Raw genomic sequence first — 19,988 nt, 5'->3', positions numbered from 1 at the left:
AAGTAGTCCGATTGGCTTGTTTTCAAGGCTGTCCAAAGTCTGATTTGTTGTAATCGCAGGAATGGGCGGGTGTACGCCACTAAAAGTTTACAATCATTGGCTTGTAACGCTAACATACAGCACACTGTCAATATATAAGCCTATGCAAGCGCAGGCCTTAATCGTTTACGTAACTCAATTGGACATATTCCTGACCGAAATCTGTGTAGTGTACCACAAACTTTAGTATTGGCTCAAACTCTATATTAGCTTACATGTAGCTCACAATTCGTCATTGTAAGCCAACAACTGTTGGAAAAGAAAAGGAAAGCTTTAGGAGAACACAATGTTACCACACTGCATCAAACCAGACATGAGAGCAAAAGTAGGTGTTTCTTTTGACAAGGGTTAAACATTTATTGTTTGTGTACTCTCATATCTGAACTGCATACCAAACGCAGTTGATAATCAAAAAGTACTCACTGCATTAACATCACAAATATATATATATATATATACCAAGACAGTACCCTGTGGAAGTTCAGATGTGAATATTACAGTGTAATCAGCAATTTTGCCCAAAAATCACATTTAATTTATATAAAAAGTGTTATTAACAAATAAATAGAATACATTCAATTCAAAAGCTAATGAGAACTGCTTGGCATATACAGCACCTGAAACCAAATTCTACTCTGGTAACACTGAACAGTTTGTCCTAAGTCCATTCTAGGTCACTAGCATTAAATAATATGACATTATCACATTTAATCAATTATCAATATGACAATATCACATTTCAGCATTGACGGACACATATTATGTCAGCATATTTAAGTTTAGGCCTCACCCTTATATTGTGGTCACTGACTGTTAGTATTTTTAGAAAAAGCTTGTGGCTTTCAGTTCCAATGAGTAAATCCAATCTTACTATATTGTACCATGTCACAATAATACATAGTAATAAATATTGCAATATATTGTGTAATATATTATACTTTGCAATATATTGTGTAATATATTATACATATACAACTGTTACACTGAGATGTTATTTTCAATATGTACTCATAACAGTACAGGTAGATTTCAACATTTCAAGCAGTTTGTAAATTAAACATTTTGAAGGCACAGTAATTGTCTTTGGCAGGGGGAGTGACAGGCAGTCATCACAGGCACAACGGAAAAGAAACCACACAGAATGTGAGAGCCATGCTCCTTTGTAACTACATTAATACCTAAAAAGAACTCCTGCCATGTAAACTGATGTGGCTTGATGTGATTATTTGTTTAACCCTCTAAATAGACATGTAAATAACATTGATGGCAGCACACTACATTATTTCTGAGGTGATGTAGTTCTGAACTTCATGTCTATTGCATATACCATCCATCATTCATCTTTTTTATAATAATAACTAATACTATTATACATCCATCAATTCTGAAACTGCTTTAGTTAGGGGCTCTTCACTACTCAAAAATAAATAAGATACAATACTATGCTACTGACTACATCTGAGCAACGTGGCCAAATCAATCAATGTACTGAGAAAGCCATCTGAAGCCTTCACCATATCCCTGCCTCTTCAGCACACTGCACATAAACACCTCCATTGGCCTCAAGTTCAGCTCTTTCAAGTTCACCTTGCCCTGTAGAGACAGACAAATTAGTAACATGGAGACTGTTTCTATACCATTTGTATTAAAGATGTGTAATATAGCTTTGATTGCATTCAGATCCAAATCTAAAGGCACCTGGATATGTGGAGAGCCCTGTGGTAAATCATGAATGACTCCTCACCTTTCCAGTTGCTTGGCCATGAAGGCCAAACATTCCTCTTAAAGCATCTTCACTTATCGCCTCGGGACGATCGATTTTATTCCCCAAAATGAGGATTGGGACGTTTGAGATGGTCTCATCAGCGAAAAGGGCCTGCCATTGGAGTGGTGGGAGAATTTACATTTGAGTACAGAAACATTCAACCACACACAGAGAAACAACAAGATTTTTGTGAACATTATTGTAAAGAAATTCTACTTTACAAGCAAAGAATGTAGAATAATGACCATAATATTGTTATCAGAAGTAGTGGGGGAATGGAGAACCTTACATCAAGTTCAGAATATTGTTATCAGAAGTAGTGGGGGAATGGAGAACCTTACATCAAGTTCAGTTTTAGCTTCAACCAGGCGCTCCAGGTCAGCGCAGTCCACCATGTACACAATTCCATTAATAGCTGGGAGGTAATTCTTCCACACTCGTCTTGCTATGGAACACAAATACAGATTTTTAAAGGAAGAATTAAATAGTGCCACAGTTTTAAAGTTTTGTGTGTCTGGTCAGGGTTATTATAGTTAAGAAAAACTAAGATTAAACTAATACTAAGTCAAATCATTTTGTTTACTGAAACCTATAATAACTGGTGTCCGCTACACCATACTCCCCAAATGCTGTGTTAAACACACAGTACTTTACTAGTAGTTATCCATGATTCACATTATTTAGTTAAATAATAATGAGAATGGTGGATAATCACACCCTCCTTCTCGGTACAATGTAACAGAAGCAAAGCAGTCCCAGCTGAGCAAGTGTAAACTAATTCTCTGCAGAGTTACGTAAAGCATTGCACAGTCACTACGTTCAGAGTTCACAAATACAGGGCCTACTAATTAAGCCTTTCATATGCATCTTTGTGCTACAACCAACCATTCATATTTACATGCATCCATTTACTTTCAGTACATGATATTAACATGTATTAAACTTAGTTCAGGTATATATTATTTTTTTCAGTGGGTGTGCTTCCTCTGAAGTCATATATGAAGGAACCTCCACATGAACAAAGATGGATCACAACCATATTTACCTTGTGCATGGCCACCCAGGTCAAATGTTATAAATGTCATCCCAGCAATTGTCAACTCTTCAGAGGCTAAGATAACAGTCAAATTAAGATAGAAGATATTAATGGCATGGCACTATTCAGTTCTCCCTTAACTATGACTGATTTGAACAGCATGATCACTTTTTGAAAATGACAGAAATGACCTACTCGGATGTAGAGTTGGGACATGCTGGCCAAGTCGATCATCCTTAAGCATATGCAATAACGTCGTTTTCCCAGCATTATCCAAACCAAGGAATACAAGCTTCCCTGTCTTTTTGTAAAGACCTAGGTAAAAGGAATTATACTGCTACTGTCAATTTGTCATTCTAACAACACATCACAACCAGTGCTTTTATAACCGGTAATATACACCAAAGAGGACAGACACAAATACAAATGAATGTAAGCTACTGGTTTACCAAGCAACTGTAGAACACCGCTGAATCCTCTATAGAGCCAATCAAGTATAAAAGACATTTCTTTTGTTGGTACCTGAAAAACAAGCCCATACACGTGAGTTCACCATATGTAGGCCTACTTAGGTTGATGTAACAGACCATTTACTACTTTTTCAGGATCACGATTCATATCATCACGAAATGATGGCCAAACACTGTTAAACAACAATGGCATTTTCCAAAAGTTTTATGAAGAAAAAAAAAACACGTAACGTCAATATATTTACAGCAAGGTATATAGCATGTCGAAATACAGAATGAACCAGAGACGTTTTAAAACTTTTTGCATGACTTGGCTACGGATTATTCTGAGGAGGCTAGGCTATGCAACCTGACCACTCTATAATGCTTGTCGAGAAGCAAAGGTGAAAGAATTTACAAAGCAGAGTGAATTAACTTTCTTTGTGAATGATTTTGCATGGCGATGAACAGTCTCAGTCCCAACTGACTATTTTTATGGTGGCAAGTTGTGGTTGCTTGACATTGGACACCGAGGGGATATATACACAGACACAGCTGTCACTCAATCGCCAACAGCCCCCTTGCTTTGGTGGAAGAAGCCAATGTCACAAGTACAGAAATGTTTCCTTCTCCCTTCAGCCAATTTAACAGTATTGTAAAGCACTGTAGGGCTACCTAAGTTACACGGTACGGTAGCCTACACAATAAGATAATAATTAAATTAAACTACAACAAAAACAACTCACCGAATTTAAATCACTAGGTTGATGGTAACTCGATGCTCTCCGTTATTAGGAGTGGTGTTATCTAAGGCTGCATAATGAAACTAGCTGTTACTCACGGTAGTTCTACTCTATTGTAGACACAAAAAATAGCAGAAAAATCCCCACTTCACTGGTGTCACAACATAATGGAATATTTGGAAATAACAAAAACCCTGTATGGTTTAGGCTATACTGTCATTTGAAAGACACAAGTAAGCTGTCTGTTCTAGGACTAGGACATTCTAGTAGCCTAGGACTCCTCAGAAATAACGGTGTGTCAAGACTTTTAGCTGAACTTCTCTAACTCTCTTTGGTGTTCTACAATATGTTTGACAAATCAAAGGAAATATTTTGTTTTAGTACCTGAGTCTGTTGGACTAGCTAGAAAACACCGTCCGAAATTCAGTCAGCTTCTTCTGTCAAGTCCAAATTTGACGTTCAACCGGATTTGCGTAACAGGGAGGTCCAGACTGAGCGAGATTGACGCGAGCCTTGTCGCAAAGAAGTTGCCACGTTCCGAGCGGATTTAAATTATAATGAGTTTACAAACTCCAGTTATTCGTATTTAAGAATTGTGAAAGTATTCCGCGTTGTTATTCTGTTGCAAAAGCTGTAGCCTTATGCATAGGCTGGGTGGGACGAGATACTGCACATTATTTGTGGCAGTCAGACACAGCAATAGAATGATGTAGAATACTGGAACCACGGGTTTTGAAAACATTTTTGTGCGTGCTGAACTGGAATTCTCCAACTACGTCACATCTGTAAAAACTATTCAGTAGCTAGTAGGCCACACGTTTGAAATACAAATACTGTATGTGAAATGTTAAACTTCAGTGAAACCTGGTGTCCTTCAATGACGATTAGGCTCACTAATAATTCAAATTTATAAACAAGACTTTGCAAAGATCGCAAGGAACTTTGACCCATTCAACAATAATACTGTAGTTTAAGATACATCAAAGTGCTGCTACTAAAGACTTCACACAACTTAGTCTTTGGTCAAAAGAAAGGCTTTAATACAGCAACTAGAGTCTCTTACAGAGTGCCAGCGTGTACATAGAGTGCATTTGTTTGTATCGGTAACCAGCTTTATTATGAAGAGGTTAAATAAAATGAGAACAAATTTTCCACTTTTCAGAACTGGCCAGGCTCCTGTTACAGCATATCTAAAGAAAAGATATGTTTATCATTTAATATTAACAAAGTCAAACATCTATTTTCAAGTACATCTATTAAACCAGTCTGTGGTCCCCCGAAGTGCTCTTCATTTCTTCTCATAGTAAAACCATTTATCAACTGTAATGAGAAACATTCATGTCAGTTCAATCCAACTATAATTCATGTCATAACAAGAACAATGTGCTTTATATCCACTGTAAGTTTACCTGACGATGGAATGGGTTCTTCTTCTCCACAGAGGCAGCTCTGCAGGGAGAACAGCACACAATGTGAAATGGTAATGATGTCACCTGAACCACCCACCTCACATCATTTACCATGAGGGGCCATTTGCCTCAGTTTCCAGTGGAAAAAGGCAAACCCCCTTACATCCATCAAGTCACCTTTTTTGCCATGACAACAAGTGCTTGCTTTGGTGAGCCCATAGTGAAAGCAGGCAGACATAACTGAAACCTTATGCAGGAGGTTTGTAATAAATACGTTTTAACGTTACATTTATTTTACTTTAATATGTTTTTAAGTGCTTTAAGTTTATCATTTTGGAATTGGATATCCTCCTTTAGAAAGTGCCTCCTATCACAGTGCTTTTACACCTTTTATCTACGCCAACATGTTCACAAGGGCATACTGACCAACAGTATGACTGTTTGACCCTTCAGCTAATAGTGAATACAGCTGGCAAGTTTCCACCTGAAATTGTAAGGTGCACAGCTTCCGGCATTGTAGTTCGCCCAGCCCATCACTTCTAACACCATTTCAACCTTTCCTTATCCGATTCAGCAGACGTGTTAGAAGCTCCTGCTGACACTGGCAGGCTGTCCAGCTCTTTCATACAGCCAGCTGAACAATGCATGATTCCCCCATCATCAACACTCACACCCCAATGTGCAGTTAACTGCACAAAACCTGGGACTAAACATGCTGGCGGTAACGGTGGCCAGCAGGTCCAGAGCAATGAGTAAACCTTATTCCCGGACACCTTAAGAGACAGGCTAGTGAGGTTTAGTACCGATGGGTTCCACCCTACTTGCTAGCACACCCACCTCTCATATGTAAGTTTCAAGTCAAATGCAGGGCTGTGCATGTTACGTGAACCTTGTAGTTCTAAAACGTTGCGCATATCAGCTGTCCATTCCAACAGTAACTCAGCATTTCAGTTAGTCAATCATCAATTTAAACGGGTCCCTAGGAGACTTACTGAGGGGGTATCGAGATGATTCAATCTAAAATGGAGTTACCTTGAAAACACTAACAACAGTGCAACTGGTTCTGATGAAGGGTAGCTAGCTTGCAGACTGCTTGATCACACTGTATAAACTGCAGAGTTTCAGGCCCAAACCACAACACTGCATAGGGAACAGCCTTCACGTGCCTTTGTACCAAAAAACTATTGACCTACACAAACATACCCTAAAAACAATGAAAATCGTGACTATATAGCAGAATGTTATGAGAAGATGAGTGTGAGCCTGTGTGTGTGTTTGTGTGGGTGTGTGTGTGTGTATGTGTGGGGGGGTGGGGGGGTACATCAATAAAAAAAATGGAACAGAAAAGTTGATTGGTCTTACAGCATCAACAACTGCTTTGGCTTCATTGCTGGAGCAACAGTGTGGGCTCTCGTCTCCAGAGACACACGTGTTTTTACTGCAATTAAGGAACACAGAAATAGAGATCAATATGCAGTCTGTGCAAAGATGTTATGAACCAATTAGATTTTCACTAAACTCCAAACATCTGGTTAAATTAATATCATTTGATGTTGTTTGGAAACACAGGCCTAGAATGTCAAAGAAATCAAATTTTACAGAATAACTTTGTCCATGGAATATTTTAATGAAAAATATATCAGGGATGGGCATGAGTAATCAAGTACACACAACTGACAGCAGTGATCGATCATTAGAACACAAAAAATGCGTGAATGAACATTTATCGAATGTGCGTGTGTGTATATATATATATAGGTAAATACACTCAGATCCTGTCAAACGATTTAATCTTTTCTGATTGGACAAGAGGTATTCCCAGAGTGAGGATAACTCTGACTGACCCTTGATCTCTAACAATCACTCCACGTTTGATAGACTTCAACCATTGAATTATAGGACATTAAAATCCCATTCAATCAAAGCGAGAGAGCAGAATTGCAGGCAGCTATTTTTTTAAAGGAGTTGTCTGAGGCTGCTGAACAAGTGAACCAGTGGTTAAGGCGGAGGCACTCACAGATTACTTGGGGACATGCAAATTAACCTGTATTACGTGAAAAAGCCTGTTATCGCAAGATGTTTGGGTGCCTTAAGTGACAAGGGTTCATTTCCCATTTTATTCTCCTACCCTAATCTTGGTTCGTAATCCCAGGGGTCTCTCCCACCACCAAGCCCTTCCCTTACCCTAACCTGAGTTTGGATCCAATTCCTACCTGATGGAGATAATTTGAATCACTGTTAATGCTTTAAGCATATATTAATCAAGTGCGTTGTAATAATAACTACCTTGTATGAATCATGTCAGGTGGAATTGACATGTGTTCTAACCCATCGTGAGTATGGAGGGGGGTAGGTCTGGGATGTCCGACACCATTGTTGAGCCTTCTGAGGGTGTCGAGGGCCTTATTCAACGCAACACTGGCGATTGAAGGTGCCCACTTGACAACCCCAGTAAAAAGCCCATTAAGGCATCTTTGTTGTTGAGCATTTTCTTGGAATGATGGCTATAGTGCACCCTGTTGTTATAATACTTAGGCTAGGTTGTTGGGTATAAGTACTTGTGTTATAATACTTAGGGCAGGTTGTTGGGTTTTTGAACTTGCATGGTACAAACACTTCCACAAAGCAATATGTTCAGCAATGAGAATTCAGCACAGTTAAGCGTGTCAAAAATTGACAAATTCTGTCAAATTCTTCTCCTTACCAGTTAAGTCCCCCTGAATTTGTTGGCTGAGAGATGAGATTCTTCCAAAAGCCATGGGTGCTCTTGATTGTATCAATAGCAAAGTCCTGCAATCACAAAACACCCAAAACTATCTTACACTACAGAAAAAATGAAAATTAATGGAAATGTATCTAATGCGCACGCACACACACACACACACACACACACATAGCCTGGCCATTACCAGCCTGTGACTCCATTTCATTCCGTCTTTCAGTCTGGGCCAACCCAATGCATTTTGGTTTCCGAGATGGGCGGGTGCTTATCTTGAGGTTTAAAATCATTGGAGTTCCCTTAACCAATCAGCAACGTTTAGTAAGCATTCGGTAGATTAAACTCTTCCCAAAGCCAGTTGGGAGAAGAGCTACGACGTCCTTTCCAATCATAAAACTTACAAGAAAATACTCTTGTTCTCCTTTCAATTTTCTGATGTTCTCGAGAGTTGAGACAACTTTTCCGATAGCTTTTCGTGTCTTTTCCTCCAAGGCGAGTTTTGCGTCACAGCTCTGAACCGTTCGCTGATTAGTCCTACTGTCATGGCCCGTCCTGGTTCACGCCCTCTGTGACCTGTATCAGTGCTGTTCCAGGTGCTCTGTGCCAGGTTTTCCCTCTGCCCTGTCTCCTGACTGACAAGCAAGGCACCCAATCACTGGTGAATGCTCTGCCACACCTGACTCCACTCCTCTCGTTTGCACGGCTTTAAAAGCACACCAGGACTGACATTCAGTGTCAGATTGTCGCGTCGTTATCCTGAGCCTTGTTGGAGAGACTACCACTGGACTATCAACCAAGCCTGTTCTCGACCCATGCCTGTTTTTGGACTCTGTTCTTTGCCTAGTGTTTTGGAGACTTTTGCCCATCTGCCTATCTGTTGCTAACCTCTTTTGTAATACCACGTGAGTCAAGTCAAGTCCCTTTTGTACCTCTGCCTGTGTTTTTGCCTACCTGTGTACCAACCTCTCTGCCTGTTTTTGACGACTGGATTTTGCCTGAACCTTACCTGTACCTCTGCTGTGTAGTTTGGATTTTTGCATTCCCTTTTGACTTTTCTGTTGCCTGCTGCTCCTCATTAAATACTCCTCTAACGTTCCTTTGTCTGCTGTTGAGTTCACTTCTTTTACCTGGCCTCACCGGCCCTGACAGTACAATCTGACCATGGAGAACTCAGCGGACATGGAGCGACTGCAGGCTGCTGTGGAGAGGCAGGGAGCAATGCTAGGATCCCATCAACAGGAGATTGGCCAGGTGAATCATAATCTTTTGGCGATGATGGAGAAATTCAACTCTCTGTCTATCCAGGTACAGCAACTACTGCCCAGCCCCTCTCTGGTGCCCCAACCACCAGGCCCTGCTCTTCCACCTCCCCCCTCTCCCTTCAGAGAACCAAGGCTTCCTCCACCGCAGCCATATGATGGTGACCCTGGTACCTGTCGGTCCTTCCTCTCTCAATGCTCTCTCTCTCTGGAGCTTCAGTCTCTTGCTTTCCCCACAGAACGCTCCCGAGTGGCTTATGTCATCACGCTCCTTACCGGAAGAGCTCGAGAGTGGGGAACGGCCTTGTGGGACGCTGAGGATACGTGCTGCTCAAGCTACAGGGCTTTCACGGATGAGATGAGGAGAGTTTTTGACCGCTCATTTGCCGGCAGAGAGGCAGCAAGAGAGATCATGGAACTTCGCCAAGGATCACGGTCAGTTCATGATTACGGCATAGAATTCCGTACATTGTCAACCTCGTGTAATTGGAATGATGATGCCCTGTTTGACGCATTTTTGAAGGGTTTGTCTGATCCCATCAAGGATGAGTTAGCCTCAAGGGAGCTGCCCCCAGATCTGACTAGTCTCATGGACCTGGCAGGCCGTATTGATGCCCATCTCAGGTTGAGGGGGCGGGAGAAGACCAAGGCCCTTCCTAGAGTGAGTCAGCTCCCTCCATTACCTACTGCTCCTCCTGAGCCCATGCAGGTTGACAGAGCACAGGTTACCCCTGAGGAACGTCAACGCAGAAGAGACTCTAAGGCATGCTTCTATTGTGGAGAGGTGGGCCATTTTTGTCAGTTGTGTCCTTTAAAAGGAGCTGCCCACCAGCGCAAGTAGGGGGCCTGGTGGGCACAGCCCAGTATCATTCCCCTAGCCGGCGCTCCTACCTCACTGTTTCACTAATTCATGGAGACCAGTCACATACCCTGCAGGCCCTCATTGACTCTGGTTCTGACAAGAATTTAATATGTTCAAAGACTGCCAAAGGACTCGGAATTCCCTTATTTAACCTTGACCGACCCCTCTCTGTCCAGACCCTTGACGGCAGCCCTTTGAATCCCATCACCCAAAGAACGGCTCCTGTTTCTTTAAGAATTTCAGGTAACCATTCTGAAGTAATTGTCTTTTATGTTATGGAAAACCCTCATGTTTCTATCGTTCTAGGATTCCCTTGGTTGTCCCTGCATAACCCTCATGTTAATTGGTCCAACAACACCATTTTGGGGTGGAGCCCGTTTTGCCTGTCCTCATGCCTCAAGTCTGCCTTCACGCCTGTCTCTCTTCCCCAAGCGACTGAGTGTTTCCCTGACCTCTCAAATGTTCCTCATGAGTATTTGGACCTCAAACCTGTGTTTAGTAAGTCTCATGCCGTCTCTCTACCACCTCATAGGCCATATGACTGTCCTATAGAGCTTCTCCCTGGTACCTCACCCCCCAGGGGCAGACTTTACTCCCTCTCCCCCTCAGAGAGGGAGGCCATGACAAAATACATCTCTGAATCACTGACGGCTGGAATAATTCGCCCATCCTCGTCTCCCGCTGGCGCCGGTTTCTTTTTCGTTGGGAAGAAGGATGGATCCCTCCGCCCCTGTATCGACTACCGTGGGCTAAACGACATCACTGTTAAAAATAGGTACCCTCTGCCCCTTATGTCGACTGCGTTTGAATTGCTCCAGGGGGCGCAGATTTTTACCAAGCTGGACTTAAGAAATGCCTACCACCTTGTGAGGATGAGGGAGGGGGATGAGTGGAAGACGGCATTTAACACCCCTACAGGCCACTATGAGTACCTCGTGGTCCCGTTTGGTTTGTCAAACGCGCCAGCTGTCTTTCAAGCCCTGATCAATGATGTCCTGCGTGATTTTTTGAATGTTTTTGTATTTGTTTACCTTGATGATATTTTGATTTTTTTCCAATTCCCTTCAGGCCCATAGGCTCCATGTCAAGCAGGTTCTCCAGCGGCTGTTGGAGAACAAACTTTTTGTCAAGGCAGAGAAATGCGAATTTCACAAAAGATCTGTGTCTTTTCTGGGCTTCATTGTCTCTCCCTCCCAGGTCCAGATGGATCCTTCTAAACTGAAGGCGGTGGTTGACTGGGCCACTCCCTCCTCCAGACGGGGTCTCCAACAGTTCCTAGGCTTTGCTAATTTTTACAGGCGGTTTATAAGAGATTACAGTTCCGTGGCTGGCCCTCTCACCGCACTCACCTCCACGAAGACCCCTTTCCAGTGGAATGAGCGAGCAGAAAAGGCCTTTTCTGTCCTCAAGCAGAGATTCACCTCTGCCCCCATACTCACCATCCCTGATCCCTCCCTCCAGTTTGTGGTTGAGGCTGATGCCTCGGAGTCTGGAGTAGGGGCCATTTTGTCACAGAGATCACCCAAGGACAATAAGATGCACCCCTGTTCTTTTTTTTCCCACCGTCTCTCTCCAGCAGAGAGAAACTATGACATAGGTGACCGGGAGCTGTTGGCGGTCAAGCTGGCCTTGGAGGAGTGGAGACACTGGCTGGAGGGGACTAGTACTCCTTTTCTTGTGTGGACAGACCACAAGAATCTAGAATACCTCCGGACTGCCAAACGCCTGAATGCACGCCAAGCCAGGTGGAGTCTCTTTTTCTCTCGTTTTAATTTTTCCCTCTCGTTTCGCCCTGGATCTAGAAATGCCAAGCCAGATGCTCTTTCTAGGCAGTTCTCCTCCGCTCAGGACCCAGCCCCTCCAGAGACCATCCTTCCTACTCGGTGCCTTGTTGGAGCTGCTCAGCTGAAGATCGAGGCCCTGGTTCGGGAGGCTCAGGTTCAGGAACCCGGTCCAGTCAAGGAATCAAATAACTGTCTCTTTGTGCCCCTCTCAGTTCGCCCACAGGTGTTGGAATGGGGGCACAGTTCAAGAATTGCCTGCCATCCTGGGGCTTCTCGAACCCTGGCATTGATCAGACAGCGCTTTAGGTGGCCGTTGATGAGGAGGGATGTCCAGTCGTTTGTGGCAGCATGTGAAGTCTGTACCAGGAACAAGTCAGGGAACCGGCCTCCGGCTGGACTCCTAAGACCCCTTCCGGTCCCTCACCGCCCCTGGTCACACATAGCCATTGACTTTGTCACAGGTCTCCCCAATTCTGATGGCAACTCGTGCATTTTGACTGTGGTAGATCGCTTTTCAAAGGCTGCTCACTTCATCCCCTTACCTAAATTACCCTCTGCTATACAGACTGCTGAGCTGATGGTCCTTCATGTTTTCCGTCTGCATGGTCTTCCTACGGATATTGTGTCTGATCGTGGACCACAGTTCTCTGCGCAGTTTTGGAAAGCCTTTTGTGGATTAATTGGTGCCACTCCCAGTTTGTCTTCAGGTTTCCATCCTCAGACGAATGGACAGACTGAGCGGGCTAACCAGAAGCTGGAGGTGGCTCTAAGGTGCATGACGTCCAAGAACCCTGCCTCTTGGAGCAAGACCTTACCCTGGGTGGAATATGCGCACAACTCTCTTCCCACCTCTGCCACTGGTCTCTCCCCATTCCACTGCTGCCTGGGATATCAGCCCCCCCTTTTTCCCTCCCACGAGGAGGAGGTTGCAGTTCCCTCTGCTCAAGCGTTCGTGCACCGCTGCAAGAGGATTTGGTCTCAGGCCAGGACCCAGCTCTTGCGCACCTCAGATGCCTTTAAGAAACAGGCAGATAGGCATCGGTCTGCAGCCCCTGCGTACAGGGTGGGTCAGAGGGTAATGCTCTCCACACACAATCTACCTCTCAAGTCCCCATGCCGCAAGCTAAACGCCAGGTTCATCGGACCATTCTCAATCACAAAGGTAATCAACCCTTGCTCAGTCAGACTTGCCTTACCTCTGCCAATGCGTCGCATTAACCCCTCGTTTCATGTCTCCCAAGTCAAGCCTCTTGTCTCTAGCCCCCTATCCCCTCCCTCCAAACCCCCTCCTCCTCCCAGGTTTGTTGACGGTGGTGAGGTCTTCACAGTAAGAAGGCTCCTGAAGGTCCGTCGCCGAGGCAGGGGCCTCCAGTACCTTGTTGACTGGCGGGGCTATGGCCCAGAGGAGCGCAGCTGGATCCCGGCTAGGTTGATAGTTGACCGCTCCCTGATCACCGACTTCCACCAGCAGTATCCGGAGGCCCTGGCTTGGACGCCTGGTGGCGTTCGTAGGAGGGGGGGTACTGTCATGGCCCGTCCTGGTTCACGCCCTCTGTGACCTGTATCAGTGCTGTTCCAGGTGCTCTGTGCCAGGTTTTCCCTCTGCCCTGTCTCCTGACTGACAAGCAAGGCACCCAATCACTGGTGAATGCTCTGCCACACCTGACTCCACTCCTCTCGTTTGCACGGCTTTAAAAGCACACCAGGACTGACATTCAGTGTCAGATTGTCGCGTCGTTATCCTGAGCCTTGTTGGAGAGACTACCACTGGACTATCAACCAAGCCTGTTCTCGACCCATGCCTGTTTTTGGACTCTGTTCTTTGCCTAGTGTTTTGGAGACTTTTGCCCATCTGCCTATCTGTTGCTAACCTCTTTTGTAATACCACGTGAGTCAAGTCAAGTCCCTTTTGTACCTCTGCCTGTGTTTTTGCCTACCTGTGTACCAACCTCTCTGCCTGTTTTTGACGACTGGATTTTGCCTGAACCTTACCTGTACCTCTGCTGTGTAGTTTGGATTTTTGCATTCCCTTTTGACTTTTCTGTTGCCTGCTGCTCCTCATTAAATACTCCTCTAACGTTCCTTTGTCTGCTGTTGAGTTCACTTCTTTTACCTGGCCTCACCGGCCCTGACACCTACAAAATTTTGAGTCCTGGAGACGATTGTCAACGGGGTTAGGCCAGACTGAGTATGAGCTTGAAATCAATTCAGACGGAAATACGTAGGCTGGTGTCACCAGGCTAACACACACACACACACAATATTATCATGAAACATTTAAGGCCCTTTCCCTTTCCATTGTTATACATTGTGTCCCTTTAGTCAAGTCAAATGTACGTATAAAGCTCATTTAAAAAACAACTCACTTAGACCAAAGTGCTAGCCTGACGATGTCGTACTCATGATTCTAGTCAGAATATGAGTCTGATACCGGACCTTTGGGCTGTGATTATGGGGCGTGTTTCAACGAACCAGGAAAGAAAATGCCTATTCGCTGAATTGGATACCTAGAACCAATCCGAGCAACGTAGTAGCCTATTACCATCTGATTGATTAAACTTTTACCCGATCCCTAGGAAGGACGGCAAAAACATCTTTTCAATGACAAATGCCTTAATCGCGTTTCTCTGTTCCTCTTTCAAAATGAATGCGCTGTCAATGTCTGTTGAGATATGCCTGCTCACGTTAATTAATTAGCATTAAGGCTACAAGCTACAGTTTATTTCGATGGGTTTTTTGTGTACACGTTAGCAATGATATAACAATAATGGTCTAGAGAACTTTAGTTAAGACAAACAATACTCTGTAACATTCGTGTTGCACATGCACAACTAACCGAGTCAATGTAGACATTAAAAAGTCGTGTAGATAGCTTAATTCACATAAAATATTCCCCACTAAGCACCCGAGACGCGGCCATCTTGGTCGGAGTTCGAATCTACCGGTTAATTCAACTCAAGCGTTGGTATCTGTCCATCAACGTATAAAGCCCGCCCTGCCAATTTGATTGGTCCGGTTTGATCCTACCGATGAAACTCTCTCCCAATTAACCCAGAGCCAGACCAAATCTCCCTGACAAAAAAAATTGTGGGCGGGGTTTGGGCTGGTATCCAGGCTACCAAAGTGCTGTTCAATGACAATAAAATATAAAATCAAGAATAAAATAATTAAACAATAAAAGTGTGTTTTGAGCATGGACTTGGAAGAGTCAATAGAGGGGGCAGATCTAATAGAGAGGAGGATGCTGTTCCACAATCTAGGTGCTGCAACAGCAAAGGCCCGGTCACCCCTGGATTTAAGCTCAAGTCGGGGACAGCCAGGAGCCCTAAGTTAGAAAGGGGCCTGCCCATTCAGTGCTTTACAAACAAACAGGAGCACCTTAAAATCAATCCTGAGCCGCACTGGAAGCCAGTGGACAGAGGCCAGGATAGGGCCAATATGGTCCAGTGCAGAGAGGCCAGGATAGGGCCAATATGACTTAGTGGAGAGAGGCCAGGATTGGGCCAATATGGTCCAGTGGACTGGCCTGGATAGGGCCAATAGGGTTCCTTTTCAGGGTCCCGATCAAGAGTCAGCAGCGGCATTCTGGACCAGTTGTAGGCGGGACAGGGACGAGTGGCTAGTTCCATTATACAAGGAATTGCAGCCGGGAGGATATGAAGGTGTGGATGACCTTCTCAAGATCTTTGGGTGACAGGAAAGACTTAATTTTGACAATGGTTTGAAGTTGGAAGAAGCCGGCTTTAACTACTGCATTGACCCGTTTGCCAAATTTAAAGGTGGAATTGAATATCACAGTGAAATGTTAAAGGATGATGAAATACAAACCTTGTCTTTAAACTCTCCATTGAATGCAAATTGATTTTCAGGCTTTCCATCAGGCACTTTGTACCGTCTGAACCAGTCTACTGTAGACTCCAGATAGCCTGGCTTCAGCTTTTGGACATCATCAATATCTGGCATTAACAGAAGAACCAAATGAATACACAGATGTCACAGTCTTTAGCTCATATAAATATATTTATAAATGTTAAATACTAGGTTTAAATATTGGAAAGCCTTACATAGCATTGACATTGTGTGGGTTGAGGCCACAACCCTCAAAGAAACATTTAAATGGAACTGTTATTTCAGCATTACTTCACACAAAATGTCACTGACTTACTGTTGAAGTCCTTTGCTTCAGGGTCATCAACATTGATAGCTATAACTTTCCAGTCAGTTTCCCCTTCATCAATCATTGCCAGCACACCCAACACCTTAACCTTGATGACCTCCCCTCTCGAGCATACCTTAAATGTTTGAAGTAATAACGTCATGAGGTATTTTAAGTCAAATCTCTCTGACCACAGATCAACTGTGAAATATGCCAGGAGTCATTTGTGTAATCTCTAAACAATTAAGACATCCAATAATGCATATATTATTTCTTTGTAGAACATTAATAGCTGCAGAATCTATGGGTGTATTACCTTGCTGCCAATCTCGCAGACATCAATTGGATCATTGTCACCACAACATCCAGTATCTGTGTCTTTGTGCACTGGGTCTTCCCAAGTCTGGTGGTGGGGGAGAAGGTCATCACAACACAGAGAAAAGGAAAATGCGGTAAATGTTGGTAGAGGGTGCAGGTTTGTGTCCTGTGCACTGAACACATTATGCTGCCATGCACAGATCAATCATGCCGTGGCGACCCTTTATTAGCTGTTCATTACCTGAGGCATGGCTCCATAGTTCCAGATGTATCCTTTGTGAGGGAAAACATTAGCCACATAGCGTAGATTTCCCTTCTTCACATCTTGTTTAATTGGGTTGAGAGGATCTTTGGTGCCAATCTGAAAAGTGAATGCATTTATTTACTCAACACACAAAACATCTGCATTAAAGAATACAGGTCAGAAAATCTATACATGCATATTTGACATGTCATATAAAAAAAAGTTGTGAAAAACATGTATTATCCCTGTTATTACACCCCAAAATGGCCATAGTTGCAACCTGTTTACCAAAGAAGACTAAGACAAAATATCTCCTTGGAGTATATGGCTATGTTTAAAAAGGTTAGCAAAGCATATTTCTGAAGTCCATGTACATTTAATTCCACACTAATTTTCCTCACGTGGGATTTTGTTGTTACATTCAGGCCTATGTAGTGTCTGACAAAGAGCAACAGTACACAAAAGTGCACAAACATGTACGCATTTGTTTCAAGCTGGTACTTTGCAAATGTTCATGAGTGAGTCTGTATTCTTCCTGGCGTTGTGTGTCCAGCCAGACCAGTAGCCCTGCAGGAAATACCTTGTCAAAAAGGTCCTGAAGTGACTTACATCCACTCAACAACAGCATCCTAAGACCTATGGAGATGAACTCCCATCAGAGGCACTGCACCATCTGGCCTTTATAATTGAAGGGTTAGTGCGGCCTGAGTTTAGAGCATAGAATGTATAGAACCTTAAAGACCTTTATGTAAGGGATAATGTATTGTCCGGAGGTCATTCTACAAAAATAATTCCCGACGGGGCGAACAACACCCCGACGCGTACTTTTTGGAACATTCTGAAGAGCCGTATAATAAAAAGGGATAACTAAATGGAACCTCCCAGAACTCTATCTGGCTCATCAACTCTGGTCTCACACTAAGCATCGGAACACTGGGTGCTAGTCCATGGCAAGACTAGAAGACTGGTCCAAAATATGAATTATGGATGAAAACATTCTCATGTGTCCACCAGGCCTTAGAACAGAGTGAAAGTTCACCCAGCCCCACACAGGACAAGGACAAGTCTGAGTGTCCAGGCTGAACTTGAACCCCACAAAACGTCACTGACACTACCAACTGCTTGCAACAGAGCTATAGAGGACCTCCCCCACAGATTTGGAGAAACTACCCAAACCCAGGTTTACATATGCACTTTTGCCTACTTCTATTGTTGCTAGTTTTGTACCAATACTGTTCATATTCCATATATATTTCTTAATGCACATATCTTATTTATTTACATATTCCACTTTACATATGTACATACTCTGCACTTTTACTGCTTTTTTGCACTTCTGGTTAGATGCTAAACTGCATTTCGTTGTCTCAGTACTTGTACTCTGTACAATGACAAAAAAGTTGAATCTTATATCTAATCTAATCAAATATTTAAGTTTACAGACTGATCCTCTAAGAAGACTGTAAACTGTGATTGTTGCCAAAGAGGCATACTTCCTCCCAAATAAAAAATAGACACATGTTTTTATATTAGAATTTTTTGTTATTGTGTGCCAAAATATGGTAAAAAAAAAACATGTACGTTATAGTAAGGTTTTAGAAGGCAATGCAAAAAATGTAATTGTATGTGATTAAATCACCACACCTTTTTCCTTAGGAAATATTAATAATCCCTTATTAATCTAAAGCAAAGAAAAGACATGTGGTTTAAAACAAAAATATACTTACTTCCATCTTGGCATTTGTCCATCTTGGAACCTCTATAACCACATGAAAAATATTCTACAGACAAAATGGCTTTGGTTAGTTGTACATTTCAGGGAATTCAGGAAAGCATTATAAATGATAAGGAAGTAGATAATCTATTGCATCAGTGAGTGCAAGTTCAATACCGGAAGGATGATAAACATTCCCTTAAGTTTAAACTCTTTCATTTAACGTATTAAAGAGGTTTGTTGTTTACTGCTTACTTTCATTTTCATTTGATGGTTTTATGGTTTTTCCTGTTGTTTATGTAAAGCACATTGAGTTGCACATGTGCATGAAATGCGCTATGTAAAGTTGCCTTGCCTTAGGTAAATACGTATGTTGAAACAAATAAACGTACTGTACCTGGCTTTCATCAGCATACAGAGGGATGTCATGGAATGGCGAGATGTACTTCCCTTCGGAGTTTTCTATAGGATACATACATTATTTATTAATACAAAATAAAGTGTACACCGTCTTGTTATCTAAGCCTCAATCTGAAATCTGGGCTAAGTGTACAGCCTACGTGTAGGCCTTGTTCAGTGATTACGTGCTCCAAATCCTTGTCTTGTCTTGACTGATTTTCGTAGTGATCCTGACCTCTGAAGTAACAGCAGCTTGCAACATTTAACATTGTTCACAAGAAATAACTAAAATGTTATCTGTGGTAGCATAATAATTTCGTCACAGTAGCGAAGACCTCCCCCCTGGTTTAACCGAAAGTTAAACTACCATTCATATTGAAGTCCAGAGCATAGCCTACGTTATCTGTCTTCATTCCATGACTCGACACGGAGCACATACGTTCATATCACAACCATTTTTTACCCAGCAAAATCACGATGCAAAGAACACCGACTGATCATTTTGATCAATTAAATCACACAGAAGAGTACACATTATGCGCCTAGAGGTTTAAGAAGCTTCCTCTGACCATGAATTTCAGGACTCTATAATGAACGACACGTGGAAACTTTACGGCCCATCAGTATACAATTCGCACGCATAAATTCTCGATGTATTGTAAGGATTTAACTTACTGAAATACACTCTGTAACTCAGAGTATTTGGATTTCCCCTCTCCTCGATAGCGAAACTCATGGCGATAGCTTTTTTGGTACCTTCAGACTACCTAATCGTGCACTGATCGGTGAATGACGTGTGTATACCCGGCTTTCAGCGAGAAAGGACCTCATTGCCGCATGCGCAGTTGTGCGTGGTCTAGAAAAGAGGCGTGCACAAGCTTATAACAGAAAAACTCCTACACTGTGTACGTACGTACATGGTAACTTACAGCATGTTATGAATTGCTTAAAAAGAGTTGTACACATTTTGGTGACCAATGACAGTGTGGAGTTCATTTTCACAAACTCATTATCAAAGTATCTAAACATAAATACCATGTTATAGGTATACATAATTCTTTCACAGATCATTGTTGATAATATTTAATTGCA

The 19,988-nt window shown here is 42.8% G+C and overlaps 2 protein-coding genes across 2 annotated transcripts; both read right to left on the bottom strand.

Moving 5' to 3' along the window:
• Positions 1–365: 365 nt before the first annotated feature.
• Positions 366–4,514, bottom strand: sar1ab (secretion associated, Ras related GTPase 1Ab). Its single transcript, XM_080848279.1, has 7 exons — positions 4,417–4,514; positions 3,290–3,362; positions 3,036–3,155; positions 2,850–2,915; positions 2,146–2,249; positions 1,784–1,915; positions 366–1,632 (listed from the first exon to the last, which is right to left on the bottom strand). The coding sequence occupies exons 2-7, from the start codon at positions 3,345–3,347 to the stop codon at positions 1,516–1,518; spliced, it is 597 nt and encodes a 198-aa protein (XP_080704405.1). The 5' UTR covers positions 3,348–3,362; positions 4,417–4,514; the 3' UTR covers positions 366–1,515.
• Positions 4,515–5,059: 545 nt separating this feature from the next.
• On the bottom strand, positions 5,060–19,711 carry ppa1b (inorganic pyrophosphatase 1b). Its single transcript, XM_080848283.1, has 11 exons — positions 19,572–19,711; positions 18,895–18,959; positions 18,511–18,564; positions 16,781–16,900; positions 16,538–16,624; positions 16,231–16,357; positions 15,894–16,021; positions 8,146–8,231; positions 6,804–6,879; positions 5,442–5,481; positions 5,060–5,352 (listed from the first exon to the last, which is right to left on the bottom strand). The coding sequence occupies exons 1-11, from the start codon at positions 19,630–19,632 to the stop codon at positions 5,321–5,323; spliced, it is 876 nt and encodes a 291-aa protein (XP_080704409.1). The 5' UTR covers positions 19,633–19,711; the 3' UTR covers positions 5,060–5,320.
• Between the last annotated feature and the right edge of the window lie 277 nt (positions 19,712–19,988).

This window comes from Sprattus sprattus (assembly GCF_963457725.1).
Source record: "Sprattus sprattus genome assembly, chromosome: 12".
NCBI classification, from domain to species: Eukaryota; Metazoa; Chordata; class Actinopteri; order Clupeiformes; family Clupeidae; genus Sprattus; species Sprattus sprattus.
Note: the sequence above shows the minus strand (reverse complement) of the source record. Positions and strands in the feature narration are given on the sequence as shown.

Excerpts from the sequence above, each read along its gene's own strand:
- sar1ab (XM_080848279.1), bottom strand. The coding sequence starts at position 3,347 with ATGTCTTTTATACTTGATTGGCTCTATAGAGGATTCAGCGGTGTTCTA. Across the intron at positions 2,250-2,849 it reads CCTGGGTGGCCATGCACAAG|CAAGACGAGTGTGGAAGAAT; the intron begins GTAAATATGGTT and ends TGTGTTCCATAG. Across the intron at positions 1,916-2,145 it reads AAGCTAAAACTGAACTTGAT|GCCCTTTTCGCTGATGAGAC; the intron begins GTAAGGTTCTCC and ends CTCCAATGGCAG.
- ppa1b (XM_080848283.1), bottom strand. The coding sequence starts at position 19,632 with ATGAGTTTCGCTATCGAGGAGAGGGGAAATCCAAATACTCTGAGTTAC. Across the intron at positions 18,565-18,894 it reads TGTATGCTGATGAAAGCCAG|AATATTTTTCATGTGGTTAT; the intron begins GTACAGTACGTT and ends TTTTGTCTGTAG. Across the intron at positions 16,358-16,537 it reads TCTGCGAGATTGGCAGCAAG|GTATGCTCGAGAGGGGAGGT; the intron begins GTAATACACCCA and ends CAAACATTTAAG.